This window comes from Manacus candei, unplaced genomic scaffold (genome assembly GCF_025592945.1).
Source record: "Manacus candei isolate 608988 ecotype Guabito, Panama unplaced genomic scaffold, ASM2559294v1 h1tg000055l, whole genome shotgun sequence".
Taxonomy (NCBI): Eukaryota; Metazoa; Chordata; class Aves; order Passeriformes; family Pipridae; genus Manacus; species Manacus candei.
Window position 1 is genome coordinate 815,511 of NW_026138103.1, and position 18,211 is coordinate 833,721.

The following is an 18,211-nucleotide window of genomic DNA, read 5'->3' on the forward strand; positions in this document are numbered from 1 at the left end:
CCAGGCTTGCATCTGAAAGAGGATCCCACCCTGCTCTTGTTGAGAGGGGGAATGGGGTCCTCCTGTCTGGCTGCTCAGTGTCCGTGACACATTCTGCTCTCCTAGCCAGGACCTTCTCTCCAGGGAAATAACTGCAGCATCTGTGCCTTCCCACCCACTGCTAGAAAAGCTGATCTGGCCAGACAGACAAGCTAGCAGCCTTCCAGAGCTTCAAGTATTTGCCTGTCCCCAACCAGTGCCAAAGCAGCTTGGACAAAAGCTGTCTTGAAAAGGGAACCCCGACCAAGCTGCTGCCTCTTGGAGTTGAGTACTGCCAGCACAGTCCCAGGGCACAGTCAGGCTGCTGCTACTAAGGTCTGTAAACTTGATAGGGCTTGATTTGGGAGCAACAAACTCCCCAGCAAGGGGAGTAGCCAGGAAGCTTGGTCCATCTCCAGGAGAGACCACGACCAGAGGTGGGGCAATGCTGAGCTGATGAATGTTTGTGGTCAGGTGTGGGCAGGGAGGTGCCAAGTGCCAGCAGGGCACTGAGAAGCTGTTGTGGGGTGTTGTGGGGTGCCAGGGCCTCAAGTGACATGGGGAGGGTGGCATGTGCCAAATGGGACTGCAGCTGTTCCTACCACGATGCCAGGGCCCTTCGCGTGTCGCTTCCTGATTCGAGCCTTCCTCCAAACACTTACTTTCTTGTCCTGCTTGTCTTTTTTCAGCTTTTCTTTTGCCTGTTTCAGTAGCCTCTCGTATTTTTCACTTCCTGAAGGAAGAAAACATTCACAAATAGAAGTGTGGGTGCAGTGCCAATGCCATTGAAGCTGAGAAGTCCCACTCCCCCGAATGCTGGTCTCTCCCAGAAACAACCCATCAATGGAAAGCCATCTCTGGAAAGTGGATGCTGCTGCTCCTCTCTGAATCCCCATGTTCACTCCCACCCATCCTCCTCCCCACAGAGGAGCATCTCATCCCCTGCAGTGTCATGCAAATCCATCCCTGCCAAAAGCCCTGCCAGTCTCTCTTACAGCTTTCCCAAGCTTTTCTGTCTAGCCATCTTTCCAGGCCTCTGACGGAAGTGCTGGCAAGAGCTGCAGGATGGTTACTTGGACAAAGCCTACATGTGCTTGTCTGCTCAAGACTCAGGAAGCAACCAGAGGGGTGAGTGTTGGTCTGGCAGCCCTGCAACCTCCAGGCTTGGTGGAGATGGGTGTGAGCTGCCCTCTGGGCATTACAGCCAGGAAAACCCCAGTGGGGACTTTGCTGGGGAGCAGACGGGCAGTGCTCACCTCTGATGCTCCAGGGCAGGTCCAGACAGATCCCAGCAAAGATCGCCTCTCCTTTCAGGGAGATTTCTACCGGTTTCAGGTGACCCACTTGAACCTGGAAAGTCCTGCAGAAGACTCCTGGCACTCCTGGCAGGTAATAGAGCTTCAGCACCTGCTCCTTGCCAGGTTCAATGGAAGCCTGCAAGGGACAGGAGAAGAGGGAGGCAATGCATCAAAGAGGGTGTGATGGAGGAAGGCTCAGGCCACAGACAGGCTGAGAAGATAGTTTCTCTCTGGAAAAAAATGTCAGACCACATCACCTTCTACCTTCCTGGTGCCCAAAAGCCCAAGCCTCCAAGGCGAGGGTGCAGAGGGTGCAGTGTGTCCTTCCCAGGGCTCCTAAGGCTGCACCCCCAGCAGAGCCTGCCCTGTGCTCAGCGTGAGCACGGCTCTGCTGCTAACGGGGTTTGCCCTCTGCCAGCGAGAGCCAGGCTGAACAGGTGAGAGCTCTTTTGCCACCACTGGGGAAGAGGAGCGAAGCGCCCACACTCTCAGCCCGGCCAGCAGCTCCTGCCACCCCTTGTAGGAGACAGGCAGGAAGAAATGGGAAAGCCAATCGGCTTCCTCTTCCCATGGCAAAGAGGGACAAAGACAGGAACACTGCTTCACCTCAAAGACATCCAGGCAGCACTGAGAAGCTGGGACAGTGGTGGGATGCTCCAAATTCCTCTCTTGGCTCTTCCAGCCCCGCTCCTCCCTGGCCCCCTCACTGCCCCACAAAGCTGCTCCAGAGCAGCACAGCTGGGGGGAGGGAAGAACCAGCACAGGGGTTGTGACACTTTCTGGCAGAGCAGCTTCAAGCCCAAGCAAGGAATATGTAAGTGCTGCTTAGTCCTGTCTGATCCCACAGCTGGGGTAAGGTGACCCTCAGAAGAGCCTCAGTGCCAGCACAGCCACAGAGCTCAGCAGTCGGGGGCCAAGGAGTGACCAAAGTGCTCGTGCCTCCCACCGGTGGCTGCCCTGGGATGGCAGAGCCACTTGCCAGCCAAGGCCACGGGGCAGTCTGTTAGGATGGCACTTGCTTGACCTTCTCTGCCCCCAGCAGCAATTGCTTACAGCCCGGTCTCTTCTTATGGCTGGGTTTGGTTTTATTTGCCCCCCTTTTTTCTCTTTAACCCTCTCCTTGGCCACCTGACACAGGGCTGGGTCAGTCAATTGTGCCACTCACTGTGCTGGGCAGGACCATGAGCACACCAGGCAGAGGCTTGTCTGCAGTGCCAGTGCTGGGGCTCTGCACCACGTAGGTGAATCCGACCTTCTCGTCGTTCCGCAGGGTGACCTCGGCTCTGGTGACTTCGTTAAAGAGCTGGAGAGGACAGAGGAGTGGGAAGTTACAGACACAGGCCTGCTGCTGAGAATCTATTTCCTCTTTCATGGAGTTGAAAGCAGACACACCACAGGAGCAGGGACTGGGAACGAGCTACGGGCACTTGGGAACGTGGGGAACCCCCAGGCACAGGGACCTGCACAGGAACAGAGTTCTGGCAGCACGCAGAGGGGCAGGAACAACCATGGGAGGGCCAATAAGAAATGAAGCAGGGGACACGGGCCCTCTGCACTCTGAGGGGTCACCAACAGCCAGGAGAAACAAAGGAGGTGGCATCGAGGCTTTCCAGAAGAAAAGGCGCCTGCATGCAAATACTGGCAAGCAACACACCAGCCAAAAGGGAGACAGACGGGGCACCAAGACAGGGACAGCAGCTGGAAAGACCTGTGGACTTTTAACTGAGAAGTAGGAAAGTGGGGATTATTCTGGGACATTCTCTCCAACTGCAGTGACTGGAAGCCCAACCGGGTTATTTTGTGGATTAAGCAAGAGCATTAAACAAGAGCATCTCACTGGAGCTCAGGCTTTAGGAGTGGATCAGCAGAGGGATGTCTCAGGGACGTGTCCCTCTGGACATCCCCACTGGGATCCTGCTTGCTCCAGGAGGCAGCATTAGGCACCCTGAAGAGAAGGAATTCCCAACATTCTAGAGGGGGGTGGAGACAGCCATTGCAAAGCAGTCTGGATGCCAGACAAATCCCTCCAAGGTTGTGCTTCCAAGCCCCAGAGCCAACAAAGGAGCTGGGAAGGGGAGGGAGCCCTGGGCCGGGCTGGGCAGCAACCTGCTGGTGATGGTCCCAAGGCAGCAGCTCTGCCAGGAGAAGGGGTGGTACCTGCAGCCCACAGTTGATCTCCTCGATGCTCAGGTGGTAGGTGAGGACCGAAGTCTCTCCCCTCAGCTCCACCTCGTAGGTCGGGCCTCCCTCCACCCGGCACAGCGCTGTGACACGGGCGATGATGTTGGCATGGCCAAAGAAGGTGAAGGGCACCTGCTGGCTCTTGCCCGGCTGCAGCACACCGGACACCGGCTGGACACCAAAAACCTGCAGGAGGGGAGGAGGGATCGAGTCGTTGAGCGTGGAAATGGGTGCAGAAGAGCAGCCATGGCTTGGAGCAAAGCACAACCGTAGCTGGAGGGGCCTATTCCTCAAACACCAGCCAGAAGCATCCTAATCTCATCCTGCCTCCATGCCACTGACCAGTGGAGGGAGCATGGCCAAAGTCTTCTGCCATACTCACTGCTCAATGCATTAATTAATACCAGACATTAAAGTAAACTGGGATGTCTCCTGGCAGCAAGACATTCTCTCTGCTGCAGAACTTGCCTTTAAAACCGGTTTTTACTGCCTTCAGAAAAGCAGGAGACTCAGAGGTGAGAGCTCTTGGAGCTGAGGGGAAGACTCCAGCCCAGCTCATCTGACTCCTGAGGCTTTTCCCTCTCTCTCTGACTTACATGCTGCTCTCTCAAGGTGCTACACCAAAAGCTCCTGAAAAATATCCTGTTGAGCACCTGATGAGGTACCAGGGGAGCAATGCCCTCCCTGGGTGCTGCAGAGGGAGTTCTGTAGCTCTGGGGGCAACAGACCTGCTTGCCACGCTGAAAACGTGCAAGCGAGAGAGATTCCCACTCACCTCCTCCGCTCTGAAGCCAGGGGCCTCTGCCTCCGCCGACTGCCCAGACCCCTTCGTCTCCACTGAGCTCCGAGGCCCTGCAGCAGTGGATGGTGGCACCTGGAAGACAAGGCACTTTCCATTCCAGGACACAGCCACCTTGCCAAGTCTCACTCTATAAAGGGCAGCTCTGGGGCCGTCACTGCAATGCCGGCTCATGGGTGAAGGCAGAGACCTGAAAACGGGTGCTCTAGCTGGGTTGGGAAGGGGGTACATGGAGATCAGGATTTGGCACGGTTTGCTACAGGAAGGAAACTGGGAGCCTTCTCATCATGATGCAGAAAAGCCTCATTTTACATTGTAAAGAAAACAAGCCAAAAAATCCCCAACTCAGCATAGGTCTGTAGGATCAGAGTGGGCTTCTTCAAAGAAAAGTATCCTATTTCTCCCTCCCCAGACACCCCATGTCCAGCCACTGGCCCTGCTGCCCAGCCCACTCTCAGGGCACAGAACAGCAGGGCAGCAAAAGGGGAGGTCAGCATGAGCACGGCTTTTTGGTGGCAAGCTGGGGGAGGCAACACAAGTGGCAGGTGCACAAGAAAACCCACCTTTGCTTCCGGGGAGGCCTCTGAATGTGATGACTTTTGGGAAGAGTCCTGCTTTGTTTCCAGAGAGTTCTCTGGATGTGGTGACTGTTCAGGAGAATCGTCCTCTGTTTCCAGGGAGCCCTCTGAATCCGATGACTCTTCAGAAGAATCCCATTCTGTTTCCAGGAAGTTCTCTGAATCTGATGACTCTTCAGAAGAATTCTGTTCTGTTTCCAGGCAGTTTGCTGAATGTGATGATTGTTGGGAAGAGTCCTGTGCTGCTTCCGGGGCTTTGGCTGGCTCCCGCACACTTCCAGGCCTGAAGTACCTCCTTGAATAACGCCCACACTCAACACAGCCGAACCTGGCCATTTGTGGTTGGGGTCTGAATCTAGGTGGGGAAGGTATGAACCTGGAAAACAACATAACCATGATCGCGGACCTGCAGTGGGAGGGAGGGACACCTGCACGAGCAATTCCTCGTCAGGATGCAGCCCCTGGGTGGGTGCAGGTGTGATGAGCTCAGAAAGGGGGTGTCTCAGAAAAGGAGAAGGAAGGGGAAGGTAGCAAGATGTTCAGCATCAGCTCAAGTGCTAACTAGCTCTTTCTGTGACGTAATTTGGGACTTTCTGGGCATCCTCCAGCACTTCCAGGCCAAGGCTGGGAATGCAGAGAAGGTAGCAAGGAGCAGAGAGCAGTTTCTCTGCTCGCAGAGAGGACCCATCCCAAAGCAGAGGGGCCAAAGGGCTGTGAAAGTGCCTCCACCAGCACTGTGGAGGCGGGACTAGGAGCCCTTCACCAAGGTGGTCACTGCCTCACGCCACAGAGGTCTGAGAAAGCAGATTTCCCTACCAGCTTTCCTTCCCAGAGGAAACCAGGAGGGGGACTACAGCAGCACCAAACTCATGGAAAACGCCTATTCCCTGAGCATCCAGCCTGAGCACGGCTGGTCGGTGTTATTTCCACAAGGGAAAGTCAAAAGCAGTTTGTCAGATGCCAGGCAAACAGCTTTGGTCTTTGCAAAGTACAAACAGGACACCAGAGCTTCCAGGAGAGGGCAAAGGTGCACATACCCTGTCAGGTACTCCTTGCTGTTCACCCGGAATGACCAGTGGTAGTGGGCAGGAATTGGGCTGCAGTTGGTCATCTCCAGGGAACGCACTTGTTTTGCGCCATTCGCGATGCAACCGAAGTCCAGCGCTTTGGTCGGGATACGGAGATTCGGGAAGTAGACCTCTCCCCGAACGGTGATCTCTTCCTCATGAGGATGTTCCACCAGCTGGATCTTCATAGTCTTCTCTGCTACCCAGCTGATCGGATCCTTTTCATAGGCTGGGTTAAAGCCGATGGAGAGATGAAGTTCCTGCCCTGCCTCCATCTTCACAGGCTGCAAGGAGACAAGGAGTGTCAGTCACCCACACGATGAAGTCCCAAGGTCTGACAGCACAAAACCGTAAACGCTCCAAGTGTGACCCCAGCACGGCCTTCCCAGTCCACCCTTCAGTTCTTTACAAGGGAGGCTCTGACTGCAAGCACCACACTCCGGTGGGGGATTCTCAGGCCAACACCAACAACGTAGGCCGAATCTGAGACAATATTAATCGGTTCACCACTGAAAATTTGGAAAGCTCGCTCAACTGCTGAAAGCTCCACGATTTGGGGAGAACCTTCTACTTTATGTATATCATACTGCCAATCGTCATTTTGTCGCCAAATTATTACTGCATTACCAGTTCTCCCAGAGCCATCGGTAAATATTGTTTTGGCATTTTTTATAGGTAATTCTGATTGAACAATTTTTAATTTTAACGGAATTTGAATTAATCTTTGGATAAATGGACACGCCGGGAGATGTAACCGAATTTCTCCCGGGTAGCTTCCGATGGCAATTTGGAAATCAATGGAGGTTTGCAGCAGTTGGTCTAGATGTTCAGAGGTCAGCGGAAGGTAGATAAAATCTGGTTCCTCACCGCTGAGCTCTAAACATCTAGTGCGGCCTTTGAATACTATTTTGTTAATCATTTCAGAGACGGTGGTGATCGTCTTACTGAATTGATGCGGGAGGAACATCCACTCCCACAGACAGAAGTCTTTTTGACCATTGGTGAATTGGCCTAGAAGGCCAAGGGGTTGTCTCTCCTCTCTGATAATTATTAAGGAGGATGGCAGTCCCTCCATCCTCCTATATGACTGTCTTTTTTCTATTTTCTTTTCGACAATGGATAAGGTTTCAATCGCCTCTGGTGTTAGATGGCGGGGGGAGGACAGGTCAGCGTCTCCACGAAGCAGCTCAAACAGTGGGTGCAGATCTCCGGTTGTGATCCCCAGCACAGGTCGGATCCAATTGATCGCACCCAGTAGCTTTTGGAGGTCATTCAATGTTTGGACTCTTTTGTTAATTTCTACTGCTTGAGGCCGAATGGTTTTTTCTGTGATTTTGAGTCCAAGGTACCTCCAAGGTGATTCCCTTTGAACTTTTTCAGGGGATATCTCTAATCCGTTATCTTTTAGAGCCAGGATGGTTGAATTTAACGTCTCGTTTACAGCCAATTGAGATTTGGCACAAATCAAAACATCATCCATATAATGGAAGATGATTGATTGTGGATGCTGTTGCCGAATTGGACGCAACACTTCTGCTACAAACATTTGGCAGAGTGTTGGGGAATTTTTCATCCCCTGGGGAAGCACCTTCCACTGGAACCTGCGGTGGGGTTCGCAAGCGTTGATGGCAGGGACAGAAAAAGCAAATCGAACCGAATCAGCCGAATCTAAATAAATTTGAAAAAAGCAGTCCTTAATATCAATGACCACTAGGGGCCATTCAGCAGGGAGCATAGATGGTGATGGCATTCCTTGCTGGAGGGCTCCCATTGGCTCTAGGACTTCATTTACTTTTCTCAGGTCTTGAAGAAATCTCCAGGAACCTGAGGCTTTTTGAATGACAAACACTGGAGTGTTCCAGGGACTGGTGGAAGACTCCAGGTGTCCTTTGGCCAATTCTTGATTTACCAAGTCGTTGAGAATTTGCAGCTTTTTACGAGGTAGGGGCCACTGATCAACCCAAACTGGCACATCAGTTTTCCAGCTCAGTTTGGGGAGCTGCTTCACTTCAGTGACCCCTCCTAAAAATTTTGTTCTGGGGACAGGGTTCTCAATGAGAGTTCCCACTGCCCCATCGCGTCCCGTCCCCACAATGTAATTGGAATGTTTAGAACGTAAGGTTGGAGGGACGCTGGTCTGCCCTCCGGTCCATAGACTGTTAGTACCTCTTTACTCCGGACTGGATATTGCGTCCCCTCCACACCGCTAACTTGTACATAGGCCGTTTGTGCGGGCCACCCGTGCGGCCAGTCTTTAGAGGCGATTATGGTCACGTCTGCTCCCGTGTCCAAGAGACCTTCCACTTTAACTCGCTGCGGGCGTCTGGGCTGTGAATAGTAAATTAGACAAGTTAACAGAGGGCGAGAAGATTCAACAGTGGTTGATCACAAAACTTCTTTGTTGTTCTCTCTTCTTTGCTCCTCGTCAACAGACAGCACACACAGCAAGTCATCCATGGAGATCATCTTGGCCACGGGAAAATGTTCCTCTAGCTGTACGGGGGGGGTATGAACACACAAACAAACAGTGATGTTATTATTCGCAAGTCCAGTCAGGAGAGAGGGCACTACTATTACTCCCTTATCCACTGCCGAAAGGTGAGAGGTAATTAGGTAAGTAGCATCAGGGTTAACTGCTTTCGACGGCTCAACCCTGGCGAGCTGTTCGTAAGAACTCAAGTGAAGGGAGGGGTGCACGACAGACAGGATCACCCAGGGGAGTGGAACGCATTGTCTCGCCACCGGAACCGGGTCAGGGAGCGGCCGCCGAGTCACGGGGTAGCTGGGCGTGATGCCTGGCGCAGAATGGAGCGCACATGGGGGGCATTTGGTATCATCGCGCTCCCCCGAGCGCTCAGCTCCCCGTTTCCCGACGGCCCACACTCACCCGACCGGAGGTCCGGCATTGACGAGAAGGTTACCCGTTTTTGTAACCGAGGTGAACGGCACGGAGGGAGAGGTTCACCACTGATGTTGGTAAGGGACCGGCAACTGGAGGTCCAACGCCGTCCTTTCCCGCACCTACGACACAGCGTATTTGGTAAATTAGGTGTCGACTGGGACAACCTTGGACAGTGTTTTTTGAAGTGTCCCTTCTCCCCACATTCAAAGCAATGGTTTGGACCTGAAAATGCGGCAGCCATTAGACGCGCTTTATGGGAGTTTGACCCGATGTTTTTGCACGCTTTAATCATATCTAATAGAGTGGGATCCTTCAAGAGCTTGAGCGCTCTTTGGCAGTCCTCATTTGCCTTTTCGATAACCAATTTCCTAAATAAAATTTCTTGACATTCCTTTTGAGGGACCTGCCTGGCAATAGCCTCTTTTAACCGCGTTATAAATTCAGTGAAAGGTTCTTTTACGCCTTGGTCAATCATTGTAAAGGAGGGGGTCGGCACGTACGCGTCGGCCACCTTCTTTAAGGCGTCTAGGGCCAATTCTTTAGACTTGTCTAATAATTTAGGATCTAATCTAGCTTGATCCCCTCTACGCATGTAGTCGCCCTCCCCATAGAGCATGTCTATGGCTTGCCGTGGGGGAATACCTCGCCTCTCCATCCGGTCGTTCACCCAGGTTACAATGCGCTTCTTCCACTCGGTTTCAAAAGCTGAGGCCTGTACTGTCGTTAGTAACCCCCCCATCACACCCCGTATATCGAAGGGAATCAACGTATATGCCAAAAAGAACGATTCCAGTAAACCGAGGGTAAAGGGGGCGCCCAACCCGTACTCTACTATGGCCTTCTTAATATCTTTTAGCATAGGATACGAGATAGGGCGCCACTCCGGTGGTTTGCCCTCGTCGTAGTAAACCGGGAAGGCTTTTAAAAACTCCGCATCCCTAGCGGATGCCGCTTCTTCCCGGAATTCGCTCCAGATGTCTGGAGCATCGGCTGGTTCATCCGGGGAATATGGTGGCCAATGATAGTCCGATGGGGGGTACCGGCGGGCGGAGTAGGCCTCGGTGGCCTTGGCCTTATGGGCGCGGCCATCTTGCCGGATGTTACTTCTGGCCTTCGCTCTAGCCCCGCCCACTGCACCCCGTGACTTCCGGGAGGGGGATCGTTCTGGGGAGGAGTCCGGAGTGGCGGAAGAGGGCGTAGAGGGAGGCGTGTCTGGGGAGGGGCTCCGCGCGCGCGTATACGGGGGCGGAGACGGCGCTGTGGGTGGAACTACAGGAGCCCGCCTCCGCTTTTCCCGCCTCGATCTTTCCCGCACTTCCCGGGGCCCCGCCTCCTCGCCGCCATTTCGTGATCGTCGCGATCCCCATCTTCTCGCCCTCCCGCCATCTTGCGACTCGCTGTCGGAGTCCCTCCCGCCATCTTGTGTGTGGTGGTTGGTGTCCTTCTTCCCTCTCCCGGTGTCCTTATCTGTATAGCAAGTGTCCGTGTCCGTGTATTTAATGTCTCTGTCCATGTCTTTCTCTGTGTGAGATTTATTTTCTTCTGTGGACTTGGAGGACACAGCTTCTTGGGTGTTACTGCTGTTGTTCTTATTCATCATCTGGTGCTGAAGCACCATCAGAATAAGCCTCCAGGCGATAAGCGCCTCTTTTGCGAGTCGGTCACCCCTGCCGTTCTCTCGCCACAGTTGAAATCCGATGGCTTGCCATTTGTCGAATGTGGTGTTATCATTAACTTGATGACCGTGACGGTCAAGCCATCTGGCGAGGGCTTTCGCCGATTTCTTATCTAAAGGGTGACCGTGCTCGATAACAAAGTCCTTGAGGCGGCGATAAACATATTTTTGGGAGGTGGAGAGTGTGAGTCCCATGCTGGTAATCGGGCTCCTCAGCACTCCCTGGTGTTATTCCTCCCTTTCGAATTCAAATTATTGGGGTGAGGTGTGGAGTGGAGGTGTAGGGACTGTCCCCTGCAGCTCACCTGTGTGGTGTGCGACCCACGCGGCAGAAGAAGCCTGTAGTCGTCGGCTTTGCAGGGGAGGGCCGGCGGAGCAATCCCCTCTCCTGGGGATGCCTGAGCTCAAGCGAAGGCGCAGGAGTTCTCTCGATGCGAGAGACCTCTACTGTGCCCCACGTTGGGCGCCACTTGCCACGACCCGGGGGGAGAGGAAAGGGATCGGGCACTGCAAGAAGGGTTCAGGACACAGTAGAAGTCTCGTGGAGCAATGCCAATCTTTATTGGGGAAACTGTAACTTATAAAGGGTAGGTTCAGGGGTGGAGTTTTGGACTAGGGAGGAGCGTGGGATTGACAACCGGGGAAACATGGTGATTGGGCAGTTAGGTAAGGAAGGGAGGAGTTTGGAGGTCTCCGGGGGAAAGGACCAATGGGAGCTACCTCTGCACTGCACCAAACTCTAACCAATGGCAGGCAGAGGAGCGGGAAAGCAGGAAAAAGGCGGGAAAACTGTGAAGGGAGAAAGAAGACAATATGGAGGATGATTTTTCAAAAACAACAACTGGGGTACACACAACCATATAACAGCATAACAACAAACTGGGGAAAACTGGGGAGAACAAGAAAACTGTCAAGTCCGATATAGTGTCAAATCCGGTGTCATGGAGTAAAGTCCAGTAAAGTAAAACCTTATCCGGTGTAAAAGGTGTCACTCAGGGTTATAGATCTTTCTCCACGCTTGATATTCGTCCCACTCTGCCCTGCGTTCCCCAACAGGCCAGTCCACTGCTGACTCTATGGAATAAACTTCTTGACTCGAGGACCTCCCAACAGAAGGGCACCACCACAGCCCTCCCTCTTCAAAGCCCACTGGCAGGAGGGTCCTTGGCTGCTCACCTGGGCCCCTGCAGGGAGGGGCTGATGGTCTGCATCACAGATTAGGAACGGCTGCTCCAAGTCCAGCAAAAGGTGGAATGGCAGGCAGCAGGTGTTTTTTAAAGATAGAGGTTTGTACTGAAGAGTCAGGACATCATCGGGGTGCTACAGAAACAGGAGACAAGGAAAAACAACCTCAAGGAACCACAGACCTCCTTCCCCTTCCAACGCGTTTCACATTTTTCAACCTCAGAAGTGCATACATCTCTATTTACTCTTTTTCTTTGATTCTAAACCTTCCAGGACATTTTTCCCTAGAGCTGATTCTTTACATGTTTCGAAACCCCAGCCTCCCCTGGGAGACAAGGAAACACTTCCATGAACAGAGGAGGGAATAGGCTCCTGAGAGGAGGCAGCTGCTTGAACAAGATCAAAGGCAGAAAGTGACCCCAGAACGTTTGTCTCCAGTTTTGTCTCCTCTCTTGGGCAGAACAGCACAAGATGATCTTCCCTTACATACAGTCATTTCTCACAGCCTTATTGGCTCCAGCAGCCTCCTAGAAGCAGTGATGCCAGCCAGAAGAGAAAAGCAAGCAGGATTTGGCCCTTCGTGGAGATCCTGCAGCAGCCCAAGGTCAGCTTTGAACATTCCATGAACATGTGGCCAGCCAGAAACCTCAACAGTCCCTCTGCAATGTGTGTCCTGCTGCCTCTGCCACAGGCACATGGTGTCTATAACCTCCAAGCTATGATCAGCCTAAGCTCCTTCTTCTTGTTTGTGCATTGTGGTGGGCTTCTTGCACGGGGCAGAGAAACCAGAGTTTGGGAAACTAGTTCTGGATGTACTGATATCAAACAGCTGCAGCGCCAGAGCACTCCATAAATCAGTGTGGCATCAAGCAGAGAACAAGCAGGCATCAGGGAGAGCTGAAAAGCTGCTCATTACATTCAAACTGCCCGTTCCCAGAATTCGGTGCTTCCGGGGAAGCCTGGTAACCTGAGGAGAGACCCGAAACCACAGAAACTAAAAAATGCAACATCTTTTCCAGACACCTTGTGGGAATGATGATGCAGAAGTTGGGATCCAGAGACTAAAGGGCACCTGCTTTGCCTCGGTGGCATCATCACTGCAGCTGCAGGACGTGTGTGGGTCCTTAGAAGCAGGTGAGGCTTGGGGAAATGCACAGAGCTGTACCATAGAGCTATACCATAGAGCATCCATGCCAACAGCAGAGAAGGCAAAGACACACAGCAGATGACAGGTTTTTCCTCATCAGCCTGAGGAATTCACAGGAATCTCTGGTTTTCCCAGCTTCCCTACTTCACCGTGCGTTGGAGGATCCTCAAAAACCTCCCTTGACAGTGAGCACAGAAACTGGCATTTCTCTCCAGGTGGCCACGGTCCCCCTCAGCAGTGCGGCTGGAGCCACAATTCTACTTTGAGGAAGCTAAAAACCAGTCTCATCTCTAAAAACATCCTCACTTACCTTACAAAGTGCCTCAGGAAGGGTAAAGAGGGCTGTTAACACAAGCACACCCCCCTCCCCCACGAGCTCTCTCGCTGAGCCATGCTGTTAAATGCCAGGATGCAATCCAGAGACTTACCTTCTCCACACGGAAAGTGATTGCCTTGGATGATATTTGCACAGCGGGAGAAATGAACTTGCAGGTGACCTTTGTCTTGATTATCTCTTTCTTTGTTATCTCTGGCTTCACGACTGTCTCACACACAAGCTTCTCCTCCACGTCCTGCATGCAAGAGTCACTTGTCACCAGTGCTGCTGGCAGGGTGTCCAGCAAACGCCCTGCGTTGGCTCCTCACCCCCCATGGGCCACAAAGTTACAGACACTGCCCCCTTTTCTTCCTGTGCTGCTGCAGCCTATTTCTTCTGTGCTCCAATGGCCCTAACACTGCACCCCAATAGCCACAAAAGGCACTCGTGAGACACTCCCTCCCTTCACAGGGCTTCTCTTTTACTCTCTGCTTACTCCAGAGAAACCACTTGGCACTTGCTTAATTCACTTTCTGCTTGGGCTCCTGCTTTAAGCGTAACCTATTTTCTCTACCCTTCCTTTGTGCCTCAGCAGGTGACACTGGTAACCCCCTGTTTGCCCCCAAGGAGCAATACTTCCTTCAGCCCGTATTTTGGGATCAGCATTGGGGTTTGGTAGCTATGGAATCACAAAAAAGCCTTAGCAACCGATGGTGGCCAGCAAGGAAAGCCACTGGTGCTGCCATGGAAACCTGTAGCCTTAAACACTGTCTTGAAGGCCCTTGCTCATTTGCCCAGGCAAATGCCAAGGGGCTGCAGGAGAAGCCCCAGTGCAGGGGACCTGATGGGGAAGGCTCAGCCCTTGGCAGGGACCTCACCTGGACAGTGCTGGAGAAGCCTTCCAGCACCAGCTCCATAGTCTCGCCTGGCTGCAGATTCATACTCCGTGGCCGCAGCTTAAATACGGGGGTGGTGTGTCTCTGGGAAGCGTTTTTGCCCTTGGTGACACAGAGGGCAGGGAGAGGATGACGCTGTCGAAAGGGGCTGAAACCTTCTGTGCCCCAGTACAGCCGCTGGAACTGACGCCCCTTGTTTGTCACGTTGAACCAGAAAACGCAGGGAACGAGGCTGGAGGAGAAGCAGAGATGGAAAAGGTCATGGGAGCTGCTATTTCCCTGCAGTCAAGTGCTCTTAGTGAGCAATCTGAAGCGTTAATAGCTTGGAGACCATCTTCCCTTCCCGCTCTTAATGTGGACCAGAAACAATGTCTGATGCCCTTCTGATGTCGTTATTGCAAAGAGTAAGAGGTTTACACTGGTAATGTAGTATTTCCACAGCTTCCCTCAGCACAAGAGACTTCCTTCGTCACCATGGGCTTTTTCCCTCACCATCCTGGGCTTCCCTTAATGGATGCAGACTGAAACCATCACTTTGAGAACACTTCACCACCGAGAAGGCCACAAGAAGAGCATCAATGGGATGCCATTGGAATCCATGCAGCGGTGATATTTTCTCTACTTAATCTGTCTCTTTGTCATTCTCTTTCTCTCCCCCTTTCTCTCTTTTTCCCATTTCTTTTTATCTCTCTCTTCCTCACATTTACTGTTAAATAAAAACCCGTACTATTCACTTTGGCACACGGTCTCGCTTGCCCCTTAATTCGGGCAGAGGCGTCTCTCTAATGATTTAAGGAACCTGAGCATAACAACATGTTTCTAAAGGAAGCTCTGGCTTCAGGGAAACAAAGCCAGGGCCTGGAGCACTGTAAAAGATTTAGCCTGAAAGTCTACAGCATAACTGCTCCTTGCTGAGCCAAGAGGAGAGGCAGGAGTTAAGAGATCTCTTACTTGAACTGGGGTTCCAAATTCAGCTTCGGTGCAAACGGTTTGTCAATGGCAATTGTGGTGCCGATGCCCACAGCCTGGATGGGGATGACACTGGTAAGGCTGTTCTCAATGAACAGCTTCATGCTGTCTTCAAATCTCCCTGTGTCACCCAGGTTTGCTGTGACAACCACAGGAACCTCAGCCTTGGCAGGGACCACTCCTTCCCTGGGTTCAATACTCCAGCATTTGCCATCCTGGAAGACAAGGCAAACATGCATTTAGGATGGAAACCATGGACCCTGGTGACTTGTGGGGTGTGAGAAAAGGAATGACTACAGAGAGGAGGATAAAAAGCGTAAAGCCTTCATTTCCCTAAATCTAAACTACTGTGTCTGGGCAAGAGCAGAGCTTATACAACCTGTATTTTACCTGCCTTGAACCCATTTTAACAGACTTTTAAGTTTTGCCCAACCCAAGGGATGCTCCTCCTCAGGAGAATGTTATTCTCCCCCCAGTCTTTTCTTGGAGTGTATGCCAAGGGAAGCTACTTTCTCTCTTCTGGTTTCCCCACAGCAGAGCTGGGTTTTCACAAAGGCTCAAGGCTGCAGAAAGCCACGACTGCTCCAATCCCACCACAGCAGCCACACAGCTGCAGGATACTGCTGAGAGCCTGAAGACTAACTCTGCAAAACCGCTTGAGCAAAAGCCCAGCACCAAAGTCCTCGCCCCTGAAGGACCAAAGCCCTGGCTTCCCACTGAGCATCAGCTGCCAAGAGGTGCCCCAGAGCCCTTGGCTTTGGAAAAGTCAGCTCTAAATGCTTATAGCAGGGCAGGAAAACAGGAAGCAGAAAGAAAACTGCCCTGTGGGCATGGCCCAGCCTTCCCACTCTGGTCCTCTGCTTTCTCATGGACTTCCCTCTGTGGATGGGGTAAGAAAGCTGCAAGCTGCCCTGGGGAGGGAGGCAAGGCCTTCCACTGGGACAGCTGTACAGACACAGCTCGGCAGGTCCCGGCCTGGGATGAGCATGCAAAAACTATTATCTCCATGCCAGCACCACCCATCCGAGGTGGCTTGCTCTCTGCAGGGGTGGAGAGCAGAACTTCATTGTGGAGTTGAAGAAAGTTGCCCTGGAAATCCCTCACTTGGAGGTTACATTTCCTCCCCAAACACCTGGGAAAGCAGCAAGTGGAAAACTCACTCTCCTCCTCCTTGGCCCAGGAGGCTGAGCCTGGACTCTCCCCCACCGCCTGCTGCTTTATCCACAGACACAACCACGCCCACCGTGTCGAGGCTGGCTTCAACCAGCTCCAGCAGTCCAGCCCACTCAGCACGGAGGAGAACAAACCTCCCCCCAACGCTATGGAGGCCACAGGCTCCAGAGGTGCACAATCCCTGCAGCTGTGTCTGTGTGCAACAGCCCTGCTGCTCTGAGCCCCAGGAAGGGGAAACTCCTCTCCCCACCCAGAGCTTGAGGCCAGACCTCACACCCTGGTCTCTACCATTAACAGCACTTTGGCACGAAGCAAATGTAGGTGGTATGAGGAAACCACGGGGAAATCCTTGCCCTCTCAGGAGCAAAGGGCCACTGGCTCCTCATCTCAGAGCTCCAAAAACCCAACCTGCACCGCTAAATACCTTCCCCAAAATAAAGGGAGAACTTGTAACCACAATCCAGACTTGCTTCTGCTCCTACAGCTCTGCAAACTGTTTCTCTGAAGGTCGTCCCAGCTAAAACCACCTGCAGAGCCAGGCTCCTCTTGCCTCGGATGGAATCTCTTGTCTCCCCTCTCTCACAGGGTGATATAGAAACCTTACATATGAAATCCAAGTCCTGGGCTGCTGCTGACCAGGGAGTTTCCCTGGAAAACAGCCCCACAGACACTTACGATCTCTGCTCTGAAGGCTGCAGGGATGAGATCCTGATTGCACAGCTGGAGAGTTTGGGAAGTCTCCTGTATTGCTTGGATCTCGCCCAAGTTTATCTTATTCACACTTGCGTAGACAAGCGGCGTCTTTCCAGTGCACATGAAACGCATTTGCTGTTCCAGGGAGCAGGTAAGAGAGATTTTAAAAAAACAAACCCACACAACAGGGAAAGTTAAGAAAGCTTAAACAGCTCAATCACACTCAAGTCATTTCTCTAGGGACAGATATGATACTCCAGTTAAAATGCTGGCCTGTTAGGCAAACTTTTGACATCTTCCCTTCCAAATTAAAAAAGATTAAAGTCTGGGAAACTTTCAGAAAAACTGTAAACTGTTGGCCCAAAGGCAAAAGCTTTGCAAGAAATTTGCAGTTAAAAACAGTCTGGCAGTTAAACAGCTGGTTATTCTGGTGGGGAGAAACCCTGCTCTTTAAGGGAAGCAGCCTAATAGTTACGAGCAAGTGTTTTGTTAAAAGTCAGGCTCCCCTGCACAGCCTGCACTGCCTGGCCTTCCTGCTGACTGGTTTACATGCACAACGGCAATGGCCCGGCTTGAGATGTTTGGTGCCACCCAGGGGATTTGACATCATCCTTTCCATCTGCTTGACTCTAAGTTTAAATCCCTGCAACCACTTTTCAAACATCAGCCTTCCTTTCTGACACAGAAAGCTGAAGGTTCCCAGAATCCTCCCTTTGTGTTCAGAGAGATGACATTTTAAAAGTGTTTCCACAGTTACCAGCATTTTCAATGGAAGACTAATTAAATAAAATGATCCTCGATTTCAGCTTAGATGAACCATCTGCTGAGATTCCCCCCTAGGAGGACTCCGCTCTTCCTCTTTTCCAGCATACACTGCTTATGCCACCACTGCCTTCTGTCCTTGTCCACACCAGCCATATATGACGAGTCCCTGCTTTCCCTGGAAGAATCCCTGTGCACTCCACCCCCCCAGGATGAACTGCACAAAGGCACACGTCTCCCCTCGCACTCACCAGTGGGGATGTCTCCTTCCCGAACACGGCGATATCCACCGGGATGGAAGGAGCACCCACTGCCTGGACTTCAACTGTAATGGGGATCTCCACCGCCTCGTGACCCTGGATAATCCCACACGGCTTGGGGCTGGAGTACCACAGAGCAGCGGCCTCTTGGTGTCTCTAGAGGGACGGAATCAAGCGCAACTTCAGAGGGACCTTTGCGGAAACTTTAAACTCCTTCACATCTACCACAATGGCAACTCACACACATTTTCTAAAAATCCCCAGGAAAAAGCTGAAAGGCACAAAAAAAGAT

General features: G+C 52.3%; 1 protein-coding gene across 1 annotated transcript in view; it reads right to left on the reverse strand.

Annotated features, from left to right (window-relative positions):
* LOC127477582 (hydrocephalus-inducing protein homolog) overlaps positions 1-18,211 on the reverse strand; it is a 152,746-nt gene that overhangs the window by 28,130 nt on the left and 106,405 nt on the right. The window contains exons 11-23 of the mRNA XM_051802083.1: positions 17,911-18,075; positions 16,880-17,032; positions 15,014-15,246; positions 14,045-14,294; positions 13,279-13,422; positions 11,695-11,838; positions 5,912-6,225; positions 4,860-5,250; positions 4,273-4,371; positions 3,474-3,683; positions 2,482-2,619; positions 1,275-1,452; positions 621-751 (exon numbers count right to left, since the gene is read on the reverse strand). Of these exons, the coding sequence (XP_051658043.1) occupies positions 621-751; positions 1,275-1,452; positions 2,482-2,619; positions 3,474-3,683; positions 4,273-4,371; positions 4,860-5,250; positions 5,912-6,225; positions 11,695-11,838; positions 13,279-13,422; positions 14,045-14,294; positions 15,014-15,246; positions 16,880-17,032; positions 17,911-18,075 (2,550 nt within the window). The remainder of the gene's footprint in view (positions 1-620; positions 752-1,274; positions 1,453-2,481; positions 2,620-3,473; positions 3,684-4,272; positions 4,372-4,859; positions 5,251-5,911; positions 6,226-11,694; positions 11,839-13,278; positions 13,423-14,044; positions 14,295-15,013; positions 15,247-16,879; positions 17,033-17,910; positions 18,076-18,211) is intronic.